Source organism: Stylophora pistillata, chromosome 6, assembly GCF_964205215.1.
Source record: "Stylophora pistillata chromosome 6, jaStyPist1.2, whole genome shotgun sequence".
NCBI classification, from domain to species: domain Eukaryota; kingdom Metazoa; phylum Cnidaria; class Anthozoa; order Scleractinia; family Pocilloporidae; genus Stylophora; species Stylophora pistillata.
In genome coordinates, this window is record NC_142524.1 from 13,929,575 (window position 1) to 13,953,327 (window position 23,753).

At 39.5% G+C, this 23,753-nt stretch overlaps 2 protein-coding genes across 3 annotated transcripts in view; one reads left to right on the top strand and one right to left on the bottom strand.

The window, feature by feature from the left end:
* Positions 1 to 17,853, bottom strand: part of LOC148728376 (uncharacterized) — a 22,462-nt gene extending 4,609 nt beyond the window's left edge. The window contains exons 1-2 of the mRNA XM_088763490.1: positions 17,548 to 17,853; positions 1 to 752 (exon numbers count right to left, since the gene is read on the bottom strand). The exon at positions 1 to 752 is cut by the window's left edge and continues 69 nt beyond it. Coding sequence (XP_088619616.1) covers positions 606 to 752; positions 17,548 to 17,727 — 327 coding nt within the window. The 5' untranslated portion in view covers positions 17,728 to 17,853 and the 3' untranslated portion in view covers positions 1 to 605. The remainder of the gene's footprint in view (positions 753 to 17,547) is intronic.
* LOC111326481 (peroxisomal ATPase PEX6) overlaps positions 1 to 21,913 on the top strand; it is a 27,614-nt gene extending 5,701 nt beyond the window's left edge. The window contains exons 4-11 of one of the 2 annotated variants that reach the window (XM_022930484.2): positions 1 to 609; positions 2,591 to 2,675; positions 2,998 to 3,168; positions 4,117 to 4,311; positions 4,788 to 4,927; positions 6,305 to 6,477; positions 13,709 to 13,739; positions 21,806 to 21,913. The exon at positions 1 to 609 is cut by the window's left edge and continues 84 nt beyond it. In XM_022930484.2, the coding sequence (XP_022786219.2) occupies positions 1 to 609; positions 2,591 to 2,675; positions 2,998 to 3,168; positions 4,117 to 4,311; positions 4,788 to 4,927; positions 6,305 to 6,471 (1,367 nt within the window). In that variant the 3' untranslated portion in view covers positions 6,472 to 6,477; positions 13,709 to 13,739; positions 21,806 to 21,913. Of the gene's footprint in view, positions 610 to 2,590; positions 2,676 to 2,997; positions 3,169 to 4,116; positions 4,312 to 4,787; positions 4,928 to 6,304; positions 6,478 to 13,708; positions 13,740 to 18,247; positions 18,380 to 21,805 lie in introns of those variants that run through there. The other variant, XM_022930485.2, reaches the window with a different exon arrangement.
* Positions 21,914 to 23,753: the final 1,840 nt, after the last annotated feature.

Here is a 23,753-nt window from a genome sequence, read left to right on the forward strand (position 1 = left end):
GAATAGCTACCATGATGTTCAACTGTCTCAGCAGTCTAAAGGACGACTCAGTTTGGCCAGTAGTCGTCATAGCAACGTCATCCTCTCCGAATGACATCACCGCTGACATGTACTCATGCTTCCTTCACGAGCTGAGATTTGAAGCACCCAGTGAGAAGGAAAGGTGTGATATGCTCAGGGGACTCGCTCAGATGCTGTCTGTAGGAAATGACATGTCATTTGAACAACTGGCAAAGAGAACTGCTGGACTGGTACTGGCAGATATGGTTACTTTGTTTTCAAATGCTGCAAATACCGCCGCAAAGCGCCTCCGAGAGGAACGCCTTGGGAAAATGAGTCGTTCAACTGAAACCACAAGCCAAACTTGCTTTCCGTGGGAATTTGAGCAAGAGCTGAGTAAAATGGGGACCAAAATTTGCCAGCAAGATTTTGAAAATTCCTTAGAGATGCTTCAGTCGTCCTTGTCAGATGCGATTGGAGCTCCTAAAATTCCTAGTGTCAAATGGGAAGATGTCGGAGGGTTGGCCGAGGTGAAAGCAGAAATCTTGGACACTGTCCAGTTACCGCTGCAGCATCCAGAGCTGTTTGCAGCCGGGCTGAGGAGATCAGGTACAGTAATATGTTGTAGAGTGGTCCAAAGGTATCGTCATTGCAGTATTTGGACTAAATCCAAGATTTAAAATGTTCTGGAGCGGTGGGCCTATTTGATTAAATAAATGTCCTTCCACTCCTAGCTTTCGGCTCTCTTGACACTGTTAACAAAAGTAAATGTTCAGGTTAAAGGTTTGGCTAAATTAGAGATGGCTTAGTAGAACGCAGTTTGGTCAAACTACGGTTAGACTTCGTTCAAATAACCGGCCCATTGAGTGTTGCTGCAGTCGTGCCTCTGCCGGGCAAACTTCCAGCAAACTTTCAGCAAAACAGTAACACGGCTTTTATGATAAATCTGTGCTTTAAATTTGTTTATTTAAACGTGCTTTTAACGTCACTCAAACCTTAACACCTGAAAAGTCGAAGCGTCATTCTCTTTGAAACACCAGGTCAGGAAGAGCGAAATAAACTTGACTCTCAAAGGACTAAAAAACGTTGTATCAGTAAGTTTCTCGGCTCAAGTTCACACTTCAATATACCTTGAGCAATCGTATTTGTTCCCCATTACAGAGATCCGTCTAGAAAAAGGCAGTAGTGAGTCCAGGGACTCACAGCCGAATCCAGGGAGTCCCACACATGGGAGTGTGAGTCCCACACTCATCATTTTATGAATTGTGCCTATGAATAACACATACAATTAAATGAGGGTTGTATTGTATTAGTTACTTTCAGTCTTTGACATACAAATCACGAACGACTTCGAGCAGGGGGCAATCTCAAAAAATCTGAGTGTGCAGTGCTAGTCGCTTTTGATTTGCGATGTCTGTACTTTCATTGGCCAGGGCAGTTACCATTGGAGATTTTTCCAACTTTTCTTCCAGTTCGTCATCAATCACATCTGAAAGGCACTGTAAAATATCATCTGAAGTTATGTAAGAATCGTAACTGATGTTGTTTTGTTTCAAAATCGCTATGTCCTCAAGCCCCAAATCCTGAAGAAGTTCAAATAGCGACTTGAATTTTACCAGTGGGATGCTCTCTATACAGAGCCATTGTGTACATTTAAAAAGTACCAGGACGGCTTTATTCTGTTTTGGTTCGCTTTTTCTTCAAGCTTCCTCGAATGACTTTCTTATCTCGGGGCCTTGGAGGGCCATCTTGTGTTGAAGGAGACCAGCATGTGGAATTAGCGTGGTGTTTTGAAAATTTCGGCACTGGGCTTCTTTACTCATTCCGTTTGATTTGCTAGCCTCCGAGCAGACTTTACAATACGTGTAATTTCCATTTTACTCGTGGACCAACCAAAGATATGTTTTGAGTTACGGCTCAAAAAATCTTCGTTCCTTATATTTCGCAGATTTCGCTTTTGCTGATTCTTCATTGTCTTTATTCGCCTTCGCATCATCCTTCTCTGTTGCATATTCTGCTTCTTCTTCTTCTTGGTGTTTACTCGCTTCGGACTGTTTTGCAAACGAGAGCTGTGTTTGCTGCCCCAGGGGCCCTAAGTTTTTTCTTCGGTGGCATTTAATTTTCAAGAATAGCTATGCCCGCCTTAAGAAAGCAAGCAGGAAGAGACAGAAAGCACGTGTATGGAATCGAAAAAATACACTTCTGTAAAATACCGCTGCTGATAAAAACTGAGCCTGTAATGACCAGAATGTAATGGCGTTCGCCTTACGATCACGCGCTGGTAAATTTGATACTTATTTAAAAAATTTTCATAAATAGAGAAGAAAAGTCATCAAGTCATAGAGAGAAGGTAATTTTTTTGCGTCCAATGGGACGCTAGTCTCCCTCGCAGCCGTTTTTAGTCGTCACGCAACGCTCCTCCCACAAACGGCTGCGAGGGAGACCAATGGGACGCATCTGGTACTAAAGTTTTGCGTCTTTTAGGGAAAATATTAAGTCTGAGACGCGGGACGCGCAGGTAGATGGATCACTGCATTACCGTTGCCTTTATTATAAATTTTAACTAACATGATGGTAACTTTTTACACAGGAGTGCTGTTGTACGGTCCGCCTGGTACTGGCAAAACATTACTCGCCAAAGCTGTTGCTACGGAATGTTCTCTAAACTTTCTAAGGTACTTGGTGGGTAACTGGGTAACTGGAGGTTTCGACCCATTGCAAGGTCGCCTCCTGCCTTCTGTACTAGTTCGCCTCCGAAGTGGGGACGAACTGATAAAGGTATGCGCGAATTTGGTTTACTTCAGGGGGCGAACTCGCAAAGGTGGTAGAGGATGAACTTGCAATTGGGCGACACCTTTAAAATTTGGGCAACGGCCAATTTTTGCCGTCGGAAAATGTCTTTGAATTGTCTTCTCTTAGCCTCATTTATTTTTTCTCTGACTAATAGTTTTTTTTGTTTTTGTTTTTTTTTTGTTGTTGTTGTTGTTTTTTTGCCAGTGTGAAGGGACCAGAGCTTATCAACATGTATGTGGGTCAAAGTGAACAGAATGTCCGTGAAGTGTTTAGTCGCGCGCAAAGTGCACGGCCTTGTGTTATCTTCTTCGATGAGCTGGACTCATTAGCACCCAACCGAGGAAGGAGTGGGGACTCGGGAGGAGTCATGGATCGGTGAGTTAGGGAAAAGGCGCTTCTTCCTGAAGCGAGTTATGAAAAAGCGGATGTTATCGTTCGTTAGCGATAATTGCAAGCAAATTCCGTCGTTGTTTGAGAAGAGCACGCAATTATTAATTAGTGAGTCGCGCTGTTAGATTGGCGGAAGTAACTGGCGATCACTGTGATTATAGTTAATGGGTACATTCGATGGCAAAATCGTCGACAAAGAGTTTGGATGGGCGTAGATCGCTGTCTTTGTTGCGGGTACACCTGCCAATTTTTATTTGCTCATTGCCTCTATCGCCATGGCTGCGATCGGCATATAGAGAACTTGCCAAATAACAAAAGCCAAAACTAAAGAAACCTCATCAGCCAATCGGGGAAGTGCTTTTCTTGTGTGCTATTTTGAAAGTGATTTGCAACTACTTTGCCCCTAGATTTTCTCCTCTGAGCTATCGAATGGACAAAGTCGCGCTTCAAATGTTTAATTTTCAACCATTTTTGGTATATCGATAACAATAAGCTATTTTGGGGGGTTTCTGTGTAGTATATACTTAAATAGTGATAAACCTCAGGGTCAATTAAAGAGGTGGACAGTTACCTCCACTTCGGTGAATAATCGTTAGATATTGATCGAAGCAAGAAAGAACATGATCCACATAGGGCGTAGACTATTAAAAATGAGGGGCCAATGAGAGCTTACAGCGGAAGCAAGCAAACTGCCTGAAGCCCGGGAAAAACGCGAGTGATCAAATCGTAATTGGTTTTAGTGTTGCTTTTGATTGGTCGAGACGGTGGTGAAGGATTTCTCGACCAATCACAGACAGGAGTAAAACAAAGCTAATATAATGTAAAAGAGTAGTTTCGGATATCAACTGAACGTTGGTCAGAAATTTCTCAGCGTTTCATGTTCTCTAACGAATTCAGTTTTAAATATTTTCAATGTTTTGTAATTCTGTTCAGAGTGGTATCGCAGCTGCTCGCAGAGCTTGACGGGCTTCACAAAGCATGTGACGTATTCGTCATTGGGGCCACAAACCGACCTGACCTCTTAGACCCAGCGCTTTTGAGACCTGGTCGATTTGATAAACTACTATACCTCGGAGTAAGCGAGGACCGCGGATCACAGCTCAACATACTCAAGGCTCTAACGAGAAAGTAAGTCCACGAGCTAAATATTTAACGATAGATAAACAGGAAAGTTTGTGTGGATGATGTTGTTGTTGTGGACGTAATGAAAGGGTGGTTTCTGTCTTGTTTCACAGTTCACGATATCAAAACAAAAAAAAAAGTTGTCAGTGGCTCTCAGCACGCAGACCTTTTTCGCGTGTGACTCGTCGTTCACGCTCTCCATCACTCTCCACGCTATTGCTGGGCGCTTTTAGAGGAAAAAGAAAGCATAGTTTTAAATCGAGTTGGTCAAGGAAAATGTTTTTGGAAGTGATCAAGAGAGTAATCAAGTAATCAAGTGAAAGATTTTCGAAAAATTTACCGCGAAACAAAAAGCCAATTGTGGCCGCCAATGCTACTCTTCATTTTCCAGGATCAATCTTTTTAGCGTCCAGCTCTAGTAAGCGATGTTGTAACCGCTCGAAGCTGTCCATTTTAAGGCTGCGTATTTTCGTTTCTTGCAGGTTTAATATACACCCTGATCTGCAATTGGAAAACATAGCGGAACTTTGTCCCTCCAACTTAACAGGAGCCGACTTTTACGCTCTGTGTTCAGATGCCATATTGCAATCGGTCAGGCGAAAGATTGAAGAGCTCGAGCTAGGTAAAATCCATTTTCACTACAAAGCCTGCAATTCTGATGTGTCACACAACAATAAGAATAATCGTCTATTTAATTCCACATGACCTGCGAATGCAAGTGGCTCAATTTTCCCTCCTTTCTCTACGTTCCATTTTTCGAGCGTTGGCCCCGTTCTAAAACCTGTCGTGCCTTTAACATACAAGGGTCTTGAGTGGTCTGTTCATAACCACTTTAAGTCTTAAAATTGTATTCATTTTGGGTTAGTAATATATATATCTTGTGTCTGTCGTGGGCTACATACAGTGTGTCTGTAGACACACTGTATGAGCCAAGCTATGAGAGCGATGAGCCAATAACATAACTATAACAGGATGAGCCAAGCTATGAGAGCGTATCAAATTACATTAATGGATTAACCCAAAAGTCATGCAGGCCCACCAACACAGTTTTACGTCTTACCCTTTACACCCTAACATCAGTGTGCATATTCTCCATACTGTTGTCTATACATTTCCTAAGGTGCAGACAAGGAGAATTTGTTTAACAATCAAGAGCTTTTTTTTCGTTGGTGATCATTTCTTATATTTTTGTGACCTCGATGTGTGATGCAGGGGTCAGAGTGTAAGGAGAAATTAGACTCTAGTTAACAATTGGTTCATGCTTTTAGCTGTGCACTATCGAGTTATGGAGCACGTGGGAAGTTTGGAGAGCACGAAAGAAGCGTAAGAGTTTCCCGAGGCAATAGCTGAGGGCAGCTCTAGCTTCTTGAGTGCTCTCCAAACTTCCCACGTGCTTCATAACTCGATAGTGCACAGCTAAAAGCATGAACCAATTGTTTTATAACATAGCCGGTGGAATTGTGCGTCAAATCCGACGCGAAAAACGAACAATAATATCAGAAGCTAATCGTGACGGCGCTGATGCCGAGTCTCCTTTTCCGTTGTTTTTCTCTTTTTCTACCTCATTTAAGAACAAAGGGAAAAGGTCGGAAAATTGTCTTCGTTTTGGGACTGGTGGGCCGAGTCTCTGTTTGTATCCATTATTGTCGCGAATATATATTATTTTTACTCGCGCTAACAATGGCCGCTCGCGCGAAAAAAAAAAAAATTTCCGGCGAAACGATTTGCTCACGCTATCAGCGTGTACTATCGGGATTTTGAGCACGCTCACGTATATTGAATTTGATCGCGCGGCTTTGCTAGTTATGTCATAATCACACTTAAGGATCAGAGGGTTAAACTGGGAAACTTTTGGCTTGTCTTGCGTGGAATATTTGCCCCCGTCAAAGCATTAGAGTACCTGATGGGCACAATGCTTCAATTAACACTTGCGAGCCATTTTTTTATCGACTACACCGGAGGATTAAGAGTCAATAGATAGATTGGCTTTGTATTTTAGACGCAGCTGACCCTTGTGTGGATGATACAGACATACAAGTGACAGAAGCGGATTTCCGGAAAGCTTTGGACAGTCTTGCGCCATCCGTCTCCCAACAAGAACTCAAACGTTACAAAGATATTCAGAAGCAGTTCGCAGTGGCCAACAACGTTACGAAGAGTCGATAATTCTTGGTAAGTTAGGGCACATGCTACTGAAGAAATTTTTGATCGAGCGTCAAATGTATTCTAGGATTGTGTTGGTTTTGCCTCCCTTAATTCTGTCAATTGTCGCGAAAAATCCTGCCACCGACTTGGCAGACGCGAAACTAAATCCTGAATCGCGAAATGATCGCTCATGTTTTTCAGTTTAGTTATATTTACCGTGAGTTCTCATTGGTTCCTAGTGATTTGTGTCCTTCTCTTTCTAATCAACCGATGTGATTACTTGATTTTGATCAATTGACAGTTGATGGAAGCGCTCTCTGTTTTGGATTATCACAGTTCACAATAGTTGACTAGTCAGGAGAATCATTAGCGAATGGTAGCGCGGGATTAAGGAAGTTCTCTCGCTCGCTAACGTCTACAGAAGTTTCACTGATGAAGAGTGTAAGCGAGAAGTCGACTTTTTCTTTGGATTTTTTTTCTTACCTTTTTCTAAAATGCTGAGAACTTCAGTGAGAGACCAGTAATTATTTATCGCCATCGCCGGGGAGGAGGATTTTTTTCGTGGTGGAGGGGGGGGGGAAGGGAGAGTGGGTGACAGTTTTCAAGGGGAACAGGTGGGGCATCAGGTATCTGACACAGTATAAAGGGGGAGGACTATTGAGTATTTCTTTTATTTCATTCCAATCCCCTCTCTCCCCCCTCCTCCACAAGGAGTGTGGCTATGTAGGCCACAGTTTCCTGATGGGGTCAATTATTCATAATGCATCGGTAGAATGTAGAAAACTTGTATTTAAAGCTAAAATTTTATTTAAAGGAGCTCAGCTGTGGCACGATTATATATCAGAACTTCCTCTTTTTCTTGATGCTTTATAAAAAAAATTTTGTTCAAATTCTGTCGTATATATTTAAGAAATGGTTAGCGTGCAGCGTGCAACCATCGAGTTATGGATGCACGCGGGAGGTTGTTAAGCACGAAAGAAGCGTAAGAGTCGCACGAGGCGATAGCGGTAAAAGAAAAGACAACTAAGGCTTATAGGAAAGTACATTTTGAACAACTCACAAGTACAGTTTTGATCGCTGGAAGCATTTAAATGGTTTCCCACGCCGGAAAAGTTTTACAGTGAACGCTTGTACAGAATTTTATTATTGCTAAATCGCTGAAACACACTTTCTAAAATTGATGCTATTTATTACTCACCTCGAAAGGCTGATACAGACCAGTTTGTTGTTTTCTTGGTCTTTTCTGAGTGTCTTTGTTCAACGAGCTGGTTAAGCTCCTGCTCGCTTAAGTCCGCAAATCTCGAACTCTTAGCTGGAGGCCCGTCAAAAAAATTTAGCTCGAAATTTGGCTGCTCACAAGAATCATCCTACTCATCTCCGGAAAAATTACAAGATTTTTTTCATATTTCACTTGCTAAAATCCCACATAAAACAGGAATTATGTTGTATGTAGTGGCAACATCGACGAAAAAGTTGCCGGGGGAAAAAATGCAAAACAAACTGACGTCAGCGTGCAACCCACGGGTAAATGGATCGAGCGTATGAGCCAATCAGAACGCGCGCTTTTGTAAGGCTATGTTATAATTAGGCAATTACCTGCATAGATTTTTGATATTGGTATTTACATCTACAAGTAACCACCATGGGGGGGGGGGGGGGGAGAAATGTAACTGCAACGAGGCGGAATCATTAGAATGCTACAAAGCCTTATGGGGGATCAGATGAATTTTATTGCGACACGACCAAAATCCTTTGAGTTTCCCCCCCCCCCCTTCACGCCTCCAGGCGGTAGATGACGGCTGTCCCTAAATGGACAGCGAAAATGATTACCTCGGGTCTGTCTACTGTTAAAATTCAGGATAAATTTTCGAAGTTTATTTTCTTGGCAATCCGAGTTCCTCTTCACCTTTAACCTAGTTCCTTTTTGATGGGTTTATTCTTTCCCTTTTGATGTCTTTTATGTAACTAAACCAAATTTGTGGTCACCCACACGCGGGGGTTTAAGACAGTTTTGCTTGTCGTCACAAACGACTTGGGTACTGCTTAAAATTATAAAAAAAAATGTATTCTCTATCCCGCCTAGCTGGTGGGTTAATTAGCGCTCGATTGAAATCAAACGCAATGGAGGCCCGGAAGCGAGCAGCAAGGCCTCGAGGGCCAAAAAGAATCGAACTAGCTGGGCAGGCGTTCTTCGCTACTGTTATATTAGATGATACGCATCACTCACTGAATTGATGCAACGACATCTTAGAAAGTGCTAGACGGTAATTTTCTCCCACGTAGGTCTTAATTGGTGTTTAATCAAGTTACGGTGTACAAATGTACTGAAAGAAGCAATTTATCCGAATAATGACACGACGTTCGCGTGGCAATTTTTCACCAAGTCATTTCTAGGCGAGTAGCTTCTTCTAGATAGAAAGAAAATTGCACCTAGAAGGAAATTTGCGTTTCGGCGATTCAAATCTGCGAAATTAATTTTCAGTGGTTGCCCTCAAGCCATCATTTGTTTCATGAATGCTTCATTCATGGTTAAGTACAGTAACTTCTAGAAACACTTATCAATAATTACAGAGTAAGAATTCGGGATTAAGGAGATTGCCTTATTTTCAAAATAACAAATAAACTGATTGTAGGGTGACATATTTGATATTGACTTCCTCTAAAATATCGAAACAGAAGTATGCGCCCAGAAGTTCTAGAGGGTACTCTATATTTGTTTGTTCGGAAACTCGATGAGCATGTTTATCTCCATCCCATTTCGCGAGATGATAACGATCTAATTTCTTCACTCTTCAAGGACAACACACTGATATAATGATAAATAACGAGACTGTAAAAATCGATGAGAGGTGGCTTGCCGCGCGATAAGATAATGACTATGTTTGCTCAGATCGTATTGGCAACATGCCGTTAATAAGTGTGCTCTTTCGATCTAGAAAGATCAGAGCGAGAAAAGCTATTAAAGCCATTAAGAGGATTCTGTGAAGAGAAAAGGTGGATTATAAGGGCTAAAGTCACAGAAGCGCCTGTAGGGTAATATGCCATCGTTAATATTGATCTTCAATAGTTTACGTTTTCCATGAATGTAATATCTATGTAGACGACATCGAAGAACATTCTGGCTTGTGATGGGTGTACTCTTTGATCCGAGCACTTTACATTCGAAATTGAGCTGTAGAGTTTGTTTTGTCTTCATTGAACGGATGCCACACGGAGAGTCAGAACATTTGACGCTAAGAAAAGCAGATAATTATTTGAGAGAATAGCTCTTCTATTGGTTACAATTAAGATATTGGTTTCTACAATAGTCTATTAAGCTCGATTTTGGAAATATATATATATATATATTTTTTTTTCATTTCTTGAACTCACGTAGGGACTGATTCATGTCTTCTTGGAGTAAATTGTCTTTTTTTGTTTTTTTTTTTGTTTTGGAGAATCTGTTGGTAGCCAAACTCAATGGTCCACAACTATGCAAACTGTGTAAACATGAAAATATTTTTGTTACCTGAAAAGGAAACAGCTGTGGGAAATATTTCCATCAAAGTGGCACGTGAAGAACAAATCTGTTTCTCTGGAAAATTCTCTTTTCTTTATATATCAAGCCAATATTGGCATGTGTGTATCTTGTGAAATCTGTTGCACGGAATAATTTCAACAAACAACATCTGACCAGCTTTCGTACATAGCTGTTTCCAGAATCAAACAAAAGAGAGCATTTTTGCAGCGTCACACTAAGGGAAAGATAAGATATTGTTTGCCACTATTTTTTGCTCTCATTCCGCTTAGAAGCGCGCTAGAAGACAATGGCATCCGGAATCTGCTTAGGTTAGGAAAAAATTTCGTTTGATTTTTGTTTCCTTTGGGTGACTGTGTGACCTTCACTATGCATATTAAGAGCAGGCCTTTCTCTAATGATTATTTTTATTTTTATGATCATTTTTATTTTAATTTTTTTATTTTTTTTTTTAATTCAGTTTTCATTTTTTTATTTTATTTTCATTTTTATTGAAATGACCTGCTTGTTTGACTTGCTTATGTCTTTTTTTTTCCGTATCTCTTGCTGTTCTGTTGTATATCAAAGTAGCAAAGAAAGATGTTAAACTTTTGTTATTAGAGAAGACAAAGGAACAATTTGCGTCCCTTTCTGAGAATCAGTTCCTTAGAGCGTTACATTTCGTGCTCCGATCCAAAGAGAACTTTTTGATGCGTAAGACTGTGTCCAGATAAAAAGACGTTTTCTAGAAATCTCAATACTCATTGATTTGATGTAATCTAATGCTGTCAAGAAATGGGATGCTTTTTCCGCGTTATTTTTCAAGCGTCATTGTAGCAGGAGAGAGGCACGGATCATTCGAGAAAGGACATCAATCCAAGATGCAGTCGAAGGTTTACATAATTTTCGAGAATTGGCCCAACCACCCAAGTGTTTGGATGAGGCTATGTAAACACAGAAGAAGTATTCTGTTACTTTGATTACAGTTCTCAAAAACACGCTCGAATCTAGAACTTCAGCTCATACACTGATCTCATTACACATCTATCGACCAGTGAAAGCTCATCAGTAATCTCTCTTTTGTTTTGTAACGTGAGATATAATCACAGTGTGATTTCGTTAAATCAAACTTACTGAACGCGACTAGAGATGCAGACAGAAAAAAATCGCAAAGCAATGAAGATGTTCAATGTTGAACCTGATTGGGTTCCTTAATACTCTAGTCATAGATTTATAACATAGCGATAAAAATCGAAGACTTGCTTTGTTGTGTTCTTATGAAAATAATGTAATTCGTTTAAGCAAATCTACTGAACGCGACTCGTGATGCAGTTTAAAAGAACATCGCAAAATAATGAAGATGTTGAATGTCAAACCTAGTTTTTTCCCTATTACTCCAGTTACAGATTTACACTGAACACAGCGATAAAAACCGCAGACTTGCATTGTTGTGTTCTTATAAAAAAAATGTGATAATTTGTGGCGGTGAAAAATCAGAAAAAGCAATATTCGATTTCACTTTAGTCATTGTCAAATACCTTCGAATGAGTGACTGCAGAGCTACACCTTTCCTCGCGTAAACCCTAACGACTCAGATGAGTATCACTGGAAAAATCTCATGCCAAACTAAGCATGCATAGACGACAAAAGACAGTCTGTTCTGTATGTCCTTTGTATTGGTAGACTTGGTTGTATTGAGTGCTTTTTTTTTTTTTTTTCCCGTTCATGCCGAACATCTGGTAAGAAGAACAGGATATATTTTATGATCGAGATAGACGACCCTGTCTTTGTTTGACCTGTACTCTAAAGGAATTGGTTCCCTGTTGCTGTTTTTACCCTGGGTCATGCTTTTGAGATGAAAGGTATTAGGAAGTGAAAGGAAGTGGTGTAGCGCGGACAAAGACTCGCAGAAGTCATAATTGATGACAGTGGAAATCGGTCTTTGGGAGGAGATTTTATCATAAATGCGCTTGTAGGATGCGATAGATTTCCTTCTCAAAGTTTTTTGAGAATTTGAATCGATCTTAAATCGTCGGTTTCGGATTTTTATTTGGTATATAACTGTTTGCTCATACGAACCTTGTATTGACCTGCACTGGTATCAAGATCATTCTTAAGAGAAGAACAATGTTGACTCGACAGCATGGTCGAGGGAAGTCTCGATCTTCAAGTAATCTTTGTGAAAAAGACGAGAAACATCAAAGAGAAAACAAAAAATCTATGAACACGGATGGTTTGTAAGATGAAAGAAGTTTTTTGAAGACTCGATATAGTTCAGTATAGTTATACGGAGCAATGCTGTTAATGTCGTGGTCTAATCTTAAAGGCATGGATATATGTAGATTTTCTTCTATATGTATGTAGAATCTGGAATAAATACATGTTATTTTTTCCCCCATTTCCTGTAAACATTGCTTTGAAAAATATATTATCAGTAATCATTATCCGATCTCTGGTCGAAGCCGGACTAAGCAGCGAAATAACAAGGAATCATTGTTTCCGTTCTTATTTGATGAGGTTTTTTGAAGGTTTCCTTGCTCGCTTCTGGTTACTTCTTAACACATACACGTGACACACAGAGTGACTGATAAACAGTCAAACTGCATGGAATAGACAATTTTTGTAGCTTGCACGCGAGTATGTCATAACAAAATAAACACGACGCAAGGTGGGTTCCGAGCTGCCAATTATGACATTTTAAAAGGGGCGCAGATGTCCTTCCAGAAGTTTCTCTCTTTATCCTTTGTGGTCCAAGAGTACCGATCAGGTTGATTCAGCAGATTTGCATGAGTAAACTCGCGCCTCGCTCGTAGCTTTAAGAGTCAGTGTCGCTGCGGTAGAGGAGTCATTTCGATAACATGGCTACAGCTCCAACAGATACTAGTGATAGCAGCGAGGCGCATCCTTCTCTCTCAGGTTAGCCAACAATTTTTTGACGGACCTTTTCTCGGTGATTTGTACAATCAATTTTTATTTCTTTACAATCACTTGAAACCTTTCATCCTTCCTGCAAATTTCTTCCAGTGCATCAAAGAATCATGATTATCGAATAATTCGTGGGAAAAAATGAAATTGGATTTGTATTGTGCAAACGTTGTGACAACCTCTAGAACAAAGTTATGTTGTGTATATTCCAAAACCTTCGTTGTCTCTTTTCCGACCACTTTCGTTTCATCTTCGCGCTTCTCGCCACAACAGTGTCAGTCAAATGCAAACAATCAGAAATTATTTTGGAACTGACGCCCACGTGGAGCCCCGTTCTATTCTCGGGCTTGCTCTCAAACACGACTATAATTCTACTTGCATTCGGTAGATAACTGCATATTGCCTTTAGTTTGTGATGGAGGTTCAATCGTATGTATAATGACGATTGGTCTAGCTATATTCAAGCACAGAGTTGAAAAGACGAAAAAACAGGCAGTGGAAAAAAACCGCTTCCTAGTCAGAGCGCCTGCAAACCAGACGAGCAGATCACATATTCCGGCGTGCGAGACGACTTCAAGGAATTAGAATTGCGGAAAACGATGCGAAGCGTGTTTTAAAGAGAAACAACAATGACTTTGATACCTGACTAAAGAATCAGAAAGCGGGGCTTTGATGGCATAATTACAATCACTATGATCAGTTTTATAAAAAAATGAATATTAATGTTTTATTTGCTTTTACATAAATCGTATATCTTAAGTCTTCAACCCTGAACACTGCCTTGTGTGACCTGTTTGTAACATGCACAATTTTAAAGTTTTTTCTCATTTATTTCAGATAAAGTGATGAATCACATTAAAGGGGGAAGGTATGTTTGGATTTCAGATCTTTGTTTCTGAGATTTTCAACAGGAGACTTATTTCAGAAATAATTTATTCAAAAGCACTTAATTTTCGTAGATAAATGCTAAGAAACTGAATTGTTCATGAAAGAATTTCGAGAATATTTCGCTTGAAATGCCCTCTTCAAAAGCCATATTTCTATTTTTTCCTATTCTTATATTCGGTGTTTGATTGTATAGTTTCGGAGCATTAGTTTGGTATGTGGAGAATATATTTCAGATTCTCATAGGTGACAACGTGAATTCAATTTGTTCAGTTTATGTATATTTAGCGGTCGTGTTTAGTACATTTGCAACTTTTTGTGACACTAACACACCGGTAAAATTGGTACTTCGTTTTTTTCCGAACATATTTTGTTCTTAAACTTTACGACAAGTTTGCCGTTGCTCATTTCGAAAAGCGCTGTTTTAGTGTGTTTGAAAACAAGCTGTTTTGGGTTACAAAGTAAACCACTTGAAAATTGTTCTTTATAAACGAGAGCGAGTTCCTCGCGCGTGACGCTTTTCTTGAGTGAGTTTGCCTGCGGTGCTATTTTAAACACTTAAAACTTCGAGGAATCAAATGAAATTGGCGCGAATATTACTCAAGACAGGAATAACAGAGGAAATTGTGTCCAAATGGCTTTCTTTTCCCCTTTGTTTTTCGGCTTTCGCGTTTTATTGGCAATAGTGGCGTCCTATAAGAGTTCCAGAATCTTCTCTGCATATCTGTGAGATCGAGAAAGCGAATTAATTTTAACGTTTTCTCAGCATGAGGTGCGGAAGTGATTCCTCTTTTAACCAAAAGCCAATTTTTTTCCCTAAGCAGACAAGGAGACAAAAATGTACGCTGCAAATATTTTCTTTCATTAAGAGTTCACTGCTTAAATTTATTTTTAGCGGATTTTAATTCGTTTCCTTCCAAATGCGTCACTGATGCCTATTTCTCAAATACCTTACAAGTACGTTTGTCTGCCGGCGGCGGCAGAAAAAAACAATGAAAACGACGACTTTGAGTACTTTGTCGATTTTTTTCTGTGGGTGAACTTTTTAGCCAAGAATTTTGAATAGTTTGTATTCGTATCCACTCGCTTGTGAACGATATCGCGGGTCAGAAATTGCTGTATGCCAAAACTAATTACCATGCCGCTTTGGTGCTACTATACCATTCAATGTCGGTGGTCACAATTATGCTAAAATAAACGAGTTGGAAACTTCTGGAACTTTACTTTGTAGTTCGTGGGATTTTTCAACCTGTCCGCAAAGCAGTAAGATTATATTTTTTCTCGTGACAGTTGACAGTTTATATCATAAACAAAGTTGTATCTTGGGTCGGTTGACAGTCTGATCTCCTTCAAACTCGACCCAGCGGGCTGCGAAATACTGTTAATGTAGTAACATCGGATATTTCAGGAAACACGTTTTAAATTTACAGCCGACATAGTAGTGAACACCGCCCATCATAGCCTTGTTGCCGTGCTAAAAACCGCTTTGATTATCACCCCGGATTATCATAATTTCTCTTTCCATTGTTGTGTGAGTCTTATTAATTTTTTCTCGAACGATCTATCGATATAACATCACAGTTGGACCGCAAGATCTAACAGAGTATGGATTTCATGCGTTTTAGATAGGTTCTTCTCTTCCGCCATCTGGCCGCCTTCCATGCATATCTTCTTGTTGACAGGCGAATAAATGTGGACGCGTTATAAATAGGAACTTATTTTATACGACCTTCTTTGCTTAATTCTATGTTTACAATTATGGTTATTGAGTTTTCGCCTCAAAGAATCGCTTTAATTTATAGCTGTTCTCCTAAAACCGTGTGCGTTATTTTCTTGTAAACTATTTTTGTTTCGTTGCAATGCCCCGACCGCATAACCATTTCGAAGTCACTTTTGAAATATTATTGCGGAATAGCTTCGAAGCACCAGTTCAGATCGTCGACCTCGATTATTGATACTGTCATCACAAGGATGCGAAACATCGCGTATCTTTCAAATTTTTTTTTTCTTTTTTGTCTTGTCGCCACAAGTCTAAAGAAGCTACAAAGATACATAGAATTACAGTTAGAATTAGGCACGTGGCAGGTTACAAAATGTGGAAAGGTGTGGAATGAATTCCATGCAAACCTTTCCACCGAACTATACGAGTAGAGACAGGAAAGGGAAGGAAAAAGGAAACGATACACTGGACATAAAGCAGGTTTTTGCAGGCTGTATTTAGAGTCGCTATTATATTTGCTATTTTCATTTTGTTTTGTTTTGTCTTTCTTTGTCTTTGTAATTTTTTTCCCATTACTTGACTGATAAGAGCGGTATTTGTATATTGTTTTTTCAAACATGTGCAAAACACCAACTTCATCTAAACCAACATAAAAATCAAATTCCTTGTGCCTTTGGCGACTTCTCAGCGATTTCAGGTCGTGCACAAGTTTCCAAATCAAATAGACCCGAGAACTTGAAGTATAAGCCAGGACAGCGCTCGTTCGCTTTTATTGGAAAACTCTTTAATTTTACTTTGAGTTAAATTGTAAGCCAATCCAAAAACTAAATTTCGCAATTTTTGGTTTCACAAAAGCCTGCTGGTTTCCAGGAGCATCGAGTTGGCTGCAATGGAAAGCAATGTCCACACAGTGAGGCACTGACTTTTCCTTCGAAAATTTAAAGCTGCGTAACCTAAAATCGACAGCTTTGTTGCAGTGAAAGCCTTTTTGGACGGCCGTGTACATGTAACGCAAATGAGTGTGCGTATCAAACTGTTGATAAATTGATCCTCATCTCCTACATAGGTCGCACGGTTAAGTTTGTTATTCATTTAATCCGTTGATTGTGTTACCATTTCAATCCTGCTTTGTCCCCCGTTTGCGTCCAAACGAAAAGAGATTAATCGACAGAATCATTTGAATGGTACATACTGTTTATGTACAACCTTCCGCAAGGAATAGTTTCTTTGTATATTTTTGTTCTGGTGCTTTCTTAAACTTCTGCCCTGCTTTCCTGGAGTTCCTTTTGGCCCCGTGTAACAAAGTAATAGGATATAGTGTTTGAATTATTATCTTGTTGAGGTGCAAGTCGCTAATTCTCTCCTTAAATCTTTTAATGATCCATAATCCTCAAGCGTAATCGAGTTAAATTCCAGTGGTGATGATCGATCGATTTTTCAAGCCCCTTTGACGATAGAATGGCTCGCGATCTCGGTTACACTTACATAAACCCTTTACGGTTATCTTAGTAATTTAATAGATATGCGATCCAAAAAAATCGTACTCCTTTTTCTCAAACTGCATCAGGAATAGATGTCTCATTTTTTTTTTTTTTTTTTAATTTTGAAGGACAGCTTATCACCGTTGATATGAAATAGTTATTGAATCTACAAAATGCAAAATTTTCGAGTCATGTATTCCCAACTTTTCGGCGCAAGAAAAAGACTTTCTGTTTCGTCAGATGAGAAGCGAATATCAGTAAAAGAAAATCGTGCATAACTTATCCAACCGTGTTTAAGAACGTTACTTTTCCTCGGAACAAGAACCAAGCATCGTGGAAATCAGACTGAAGCGTCCCTCTTTGTTAATTTAAAACAGGGTGGAAAGGCTGCCAAAGCAAAGGTCCTATTTTATATTCAAATATTATCCAATTATCTCATTTTTCATTTTCCAGATATGAAAATTAATCTTCCAAATAATCCTGAATAATTGCCCCATAGCCTTACGGCTATTTCAAAAGCCGGCCGTCAACCCAATATTCAGCCCGTTTATGATTTTGCGAACAAAATATGACAAGGAAAGAAAATTTACCTTCAATTTGCTTTTCGTCTTTGTTAGTCCAGGGTGTCGGACTCGAATCTTTTCAGTTTTCCTCAACACCTTTTTGTCAAGCTTTCTAATCAAATTTTCATGTCTCGTGCAGGCAAAGACTTCCTGCCTCAAGCAGTTGTTTGTCTTTATTTCTCGCTTCCAGAACATTCGCTTTTGCATTTTGAGCTGTTTGCTGAAACATAAGACTTGTTTGATTTCTTATGCAAACAGCTTTGAAGAGACAGGTCGAATGCGAGATAACATATTCATTGAACCTTCGTTCGCGGGTCGTTGTTTTGGCGTGGAACGTTCTAGAACGCCTTTGGAACTGGGCCGAAACGAGTCATGATAAACATCATGAATTTCATCTCAAATTGAACCTTCGCCTTTATTTCCGCCACGAAAACCTTCGGAGGGATAATTTAGTTTCTTTCGTACAAACGAAATCTCATCGGTAATTTCGGACTAGTAATATATGTGAGGAAACCACTGATTTGCAGGCATTTCGCAGGTACAGTATTTCACGACGATATTGTGTCCTTTTGAAAGCAAAGAACAATTTCGTTTCACTCAGCCGTGTGAAAACCTAGCGATGCACATCCAAACCAAATGTGCAACAAGAATGGTTTTGTGGTTTTGTCGTGTGCATGACAGTGCAAATGGGCTACCGTTTCATTTTTGTGCAATGTGAATTTTTCAGTTTCCTTCATCTGCGATCGCCGCTCTAACGTTGATTTTCTGGAGATCGAACCAAGGACGGAAGTACTGTACTCAGAGAATTTAAAAACCGTCTTGTCACAACAGCCTCTTAACCTGGAAAGAAAGCCATGGCTTCTAACACCAAGGATCACTTTAAGGAGCTCAGTGAAAGGTTTGCGTTCGTTATTCTTCCATTTCGTTTCAGTTAGTTTACGATTGAAGCTACGATTTAGCTATAACAAACTATTTTATGGACTTAACTTGCTTTCAATCGCTGTCCAAATTTTGAAAATACGTCGCGTTTTCATGAGAAAATTGCAGTGCAATGTGGTTGGTAAACAAATGCTTACATAAAAACATAGTCTACCTTGGTACACGTAGCAGATAGCCTTCGTACAAGCAATTGCTACGTTAAATCGTTATTGTGTGTTAATTTACATTACCGGTGGCAACTCAATTTTTCTAGTATTCGGTAATAGCTATTACCCCCGTTACTATATTATTTTGCTTTTACGTAATTTTACTAAAAACAAAAATACATTTAATCGAACGAAGTGATTGTTGAAACCTTGAAAGATCAAAGCTTGTTTTACTGCCAGAAAACCGGCAAATTAGTGTGGTATCTTCAAGAAATAGTTTTATCTAGTGTCGTCTGTGTAACAAGGATGCCTAGTTAACTATTATCTTGAAGTTTTAATTTTAGCTTCATATGATACACCTATAACTTTAAAAAAATTGCAAGTCCATCACGAAACCGTAAGTTCAAATAACAGAGTCCTTTATCCTTGTACAGTAAGCTAATTCCTCCTAACAAGGATTTATCTTCATTTTCTCACGAATCCTAGTATGTAATGATTTGGCCACGTTTTGTTCGAATTTCGAAATGTTCGGATCTAGCGCCGGTAGCAATAGATGGCATCTGTTTCCAATTAGAAACATTATCGTGGAACGATACGAGAAGTTACCATCACTTGTGCTTTGATACCTGAACCAGTCAACGTGTTTTAAAGTTCAATTAATTGAGGGGTCGTTATAGGGGGCATGTGTCTCTCTTGTTATCGCGTTCTTGTAGAAACTATTGGTTATCTGTCTCGTTTGACTTTCTTGAAGTTTCCTTTGCATTTGACATGCGCGATGGACATTTGTTGAGAGATCACGCATTGAAGTTTTTGAATAGAGTGTCAGTCCACCTGATATTTTGGGTAACGTCCTGCTGTTTGACACAATGTGTATTGCTTAATGGCTCGTCGGGTTTACTCTTTTGTTTTGGTTTTTCAATTTCTTTTCTATTCTTCGATAACTACCGTTATGAGAGAGCTGGCACGGGCTGCGGTTACCTAACCAAAGATTGGCATGTTTACTTTGACATCTTGTTTTTTTTTTCTTTTTTTTTTTTCATCACTCATTGGTTTATCCTCTGGGAAATTTTACATTTCTTTAAGCGAACAGCGGTAAATACGGCGAGAAGTTCCTCGATAAAAATGTCTGAGCTATCATTGTTACACAACCACGTTTGCTTGACATTGACATAATTCGCAAAAAAAATTGGCGCCAAGAATATGCTTGGAATCTGACCTTCTCCTTTTTATGTTCTCGTCAGAACGTCATCCTTAAAGATTGGTCGATTCTTTTCAAATCTCTTTCAAGGTGTTTTAATAATAGAACGCTTCAAATTCTGCGTCAAACAAGACCTTTTGGTAAATCAGGATCTGTTTTGCGGTGAAAAGAGTGTTGAATAGGTCTGACCTGTTAATTATATAGTTGTGATCATTAGATAAAGACAAAGGTATTCAAAACCTTATGCGACTTCTAGATTCTTCGCTTTTTTCTACTTCAACTAGTTTTGACCTTCTCCTTATCTCAAGTTGATAACTTCATGGAAGGTTGATATCATCAGAGTAATTCTGCCTTAGATGAAATAACCATCGTTTTTACTGACCGATTAATGGTATCAGCTATGAATGGTATTTTTAGATGGCTACCTAATCATACCGCTTGGCTGCTTTTTTGTTTTTGTTTTTGTTTTTTTCATTATTTCTTCAATGACTGCTATTGACAAGAGTGGCAAAGGTTTCGCTTTTGCCGCCAGCGCGTCTCTGATCCTTCTCAAGGAAGCACTGTCTTACATGCTATGTATAGGCGGATTCAAGCTGACGTCATTGTTTACATCTTTGCTCTTTTGCATACGGCTCTGCGTAAAGAAGGAAGCATGTTAGATACAAATTGACTTCAGGCAGCCAAAGAGCTAGAAAACCTTAGTGCATGGTGAAATTTTTAGCTCTTTGGGTGTAATATTCAAGGAGAAATAAACCATCAAAAACTGCAAAATTTCTGGGTGGCAAAAGCCCTAATGAGCTCATACATTCTCATGATAAAATTTTGAGTTTTTAAACCCGTGTTGCAAAAAAAGTATTCAATGCATCAGGCTCGTGTTCATTGGCCGAGTTAATCGTGTTTTGAGCTTTCGATATTCAGAACTGAATTATTTTTAGCTCCATCAGAAACTGAATTGCTTATGCTAATGAGGCAAGTATTGTAAACAAGGATTCCCCTATATAGATACGCGTTACATTTCTTTAGACTCTGAGGTGAACGTAAATAGCAAACAAAACGCAGCGGAGTTCGTCTTCAAATTTATATGCATTTTTTTTATTTCAGCGACGATTTCTCCTCGAGGTTCTCAGACAGTTAATTTTTTTTTTTTTTAATTAGCTGAGTAGCGGTTTGAATTTTCTTTGTTTTTTTGTGTTTTGTTTTTTTGTGTTTTGTTTTTTTGTTTTTTTTGTTTTGTTTTGGTACGGTGAATGTATGAAATTCATATATTTTTCTTATCCGGCGAATAATATTATCACAACTGGTTATTGTTTGGCATCTGATTAGTTGAGAGAGTGGAACGAATCTGCTATTTTGCCTGTGGTAACACAGCAGTTAAATGTCTGCGCATGTGCAAACGTTGTATGCCTAGGTGTCTGTGCATGTGCAAACTTTAGGTGATGTGCTCTTGGGCTGTCAGAATCAATTAGTCTAACAGAGACAACTACACGAGCTGGTAAATCACGGTTGAAGCGTTAATTTTTTTTTTCTTTTTTTTTTTCGATTGAGCTTAAAAAAAAGAAATTGTAAATCAGCAGAATACTAGAGATTAACTGAGCTTTGTGTTGGAAAAGACTCGAAATTTCGCTTTCCCTACTTTTTTTCCCTTTTACTGATTCTATGAACGTTTCAATTTTTTTTCGAAAGTTTTGCCTGACGGCGGTTGTTCTTTATGTTCCCTTTAAAATGTTGCACAGGAATCGGCCATTTTCCATCTATTAAAATTCAAACTTGGCTCTTGCGCCTACCTGACGTTTGACAGCTGAATTGCCTGCGGTAGGCTGTCAATCAGTAGTGACTCTAACGTAGAGTCTGTCGTAAGTTAATTTGTTAGACCAATCGCAGAAAAAGGTAAAGCAATAACCGACACTATTGTAACTTCCCAGTTGATTCAAGATTGTGGAAGTCATGAAAAAATTGTGGGTCTTTCTCAACAAAGTTACTGACTTATTTGTTTTCATCACAGCCTTTCCGATGACAGCAAAAAAGTTTTATCTGATCTTCTCAACTCGCCTGGCTTTTCTTCGGACTTCTTTTCCATGGGGGAAGAAACCACTGACGCACCTGAAGAGATTGTCCGTCTTGCGTGTTTTGACATAGGGATCTATCGCCCAGAGAACATCACGTGGAAAGTCGAAGGAGATCACGTGTTACTCCAAGGAAAGCGGTCTCAGAGAAACGGCAAGGGTGCAGAGGGTGCGAAATTCTCGAGAGCTATTCCTATTCCTCACGGGGTGGACCCTAAACGGATTACCACGCGTTACAGTGATATAGATGGACAATACATCGTTGAAGGAGTGAAAGGAAGAACGAAGCCGCGTCCTAGGAGAACTAGTAGGGCTTATTTTGACGAGACTAGGGTCTCATTAACGATTGATTTAGGAAGTTCAAAAGCTCATGGACTTACGAATACGGCCAGTAATCCACGAATGAGTCGCTTAGAGAGATCAGCGAGTTGCTTTCCTACTTTCGACACGTCAACTGATAAAGTTGAAATTTAGAGAGCCTGTAGCTTGTGACGACAATTTGCTCGATAAGTCGAGGTTTCTTTACTTTGAGTTGAAAAAACTCTACAGCGAATTGGATGGTTAAACCTTTAAGTTGGATTGATTGGGCCTCTGCATTTTTACCATTGTCACTTTTTGTCCAAAAGTCATTAGTTTTCGAGCCTAGACAGCGTGTATGTATTGATGTATTGCGCCATTTTAACTCAAGCTCTCAATTTCTGGTATCCTATTCAGGGTCGGCTTGTTCAAAGCTGGGTTTAAGATAGCCCAGGATTAGTGCGAGATTTGAATGCAGATCTGAAAGCTTTAAAAGAAACGTCCGCAATTTGATGACACGAAGGCGCGCTATAAAAGGAGCCTTAGGTCCCACTGGACCATTTGTCAATCAACCGTCGTGTGATGTAGAACTCTAAGAGTCAAGTCAGCTTGAGCTACAGCTACTCCAAAGCAGTGAACACCGGGCGCATTCCTCAAAATTGTTTTATGTCTTCATCACAATACAAGAATTTTTTAGATTTGTATTTCCTTTCTCCAATGGAAACTGTCTTTATTTGTGGCGGTATATTTGAGATTGAAGTAGGTGGTTCGCACGTTACCTCATGCTACCATGCTGGTGGAAGTAAACAATAGATATCTCATTAGCTCCTTTTGTTCGTCTACCAGCATTTAAATTTGACCCGCACACGTCAACGGTGAGTGACAAATGAGCCTAGGTCTTCCCAGGGAAGACTTCCTTATATAGCGCGCCTTCGTGTTTAAAAAGAATAGAGAAAACTCCCAAGAAGGCTTTTGAATAGGGGAGTAAAAAATGAATTCAAATTTAATCGTGGGTTAGCGTTACTCGGCCTTCGAACAATTGGGCCCTGGTTGTTTAGTGGGTTGCCGTAACTCTTTTCAAAGGACAGAGTGAATTTCGTTGGAGTGCCGTAACTCTAACTCAACAGCCATTCAGAGCAACGCAAAGATTGAAGGGAGGCAATGGTAACAATTTGAAAACAAACAAACTGCACGTGCACCAAGCGCGGGAAAACATGATTGACAGAGACGGTTTTTCTCATCTTGCATTTAATTAGGACGAGAGAGGGTGACACGAGTTTTCTGGACAATTTAGAATGAACTGAAAAGAAGAATTCAAAGAAAAATTCCACCCAGATATTCGACACCTAATTGATCAGCTTTAATTCGTCATTTCGAAGACGTGTTACCAAGAAGAATCTATACTGTTTTTCGTTCAGTTATTTTATTCGGCGGAAATTTTTTTTGTTTATTCATTGAACAACCGAGTCTAGGAAGCTTAGGAAACAGATGCATTTTGGATACTTTTCCGCCCTTGACATATTTTACGGTATCTCACCTTGAATCGGTCTGCTTTGCATCGGAATTTCCGTATGAAGTACTTCAAGCGAT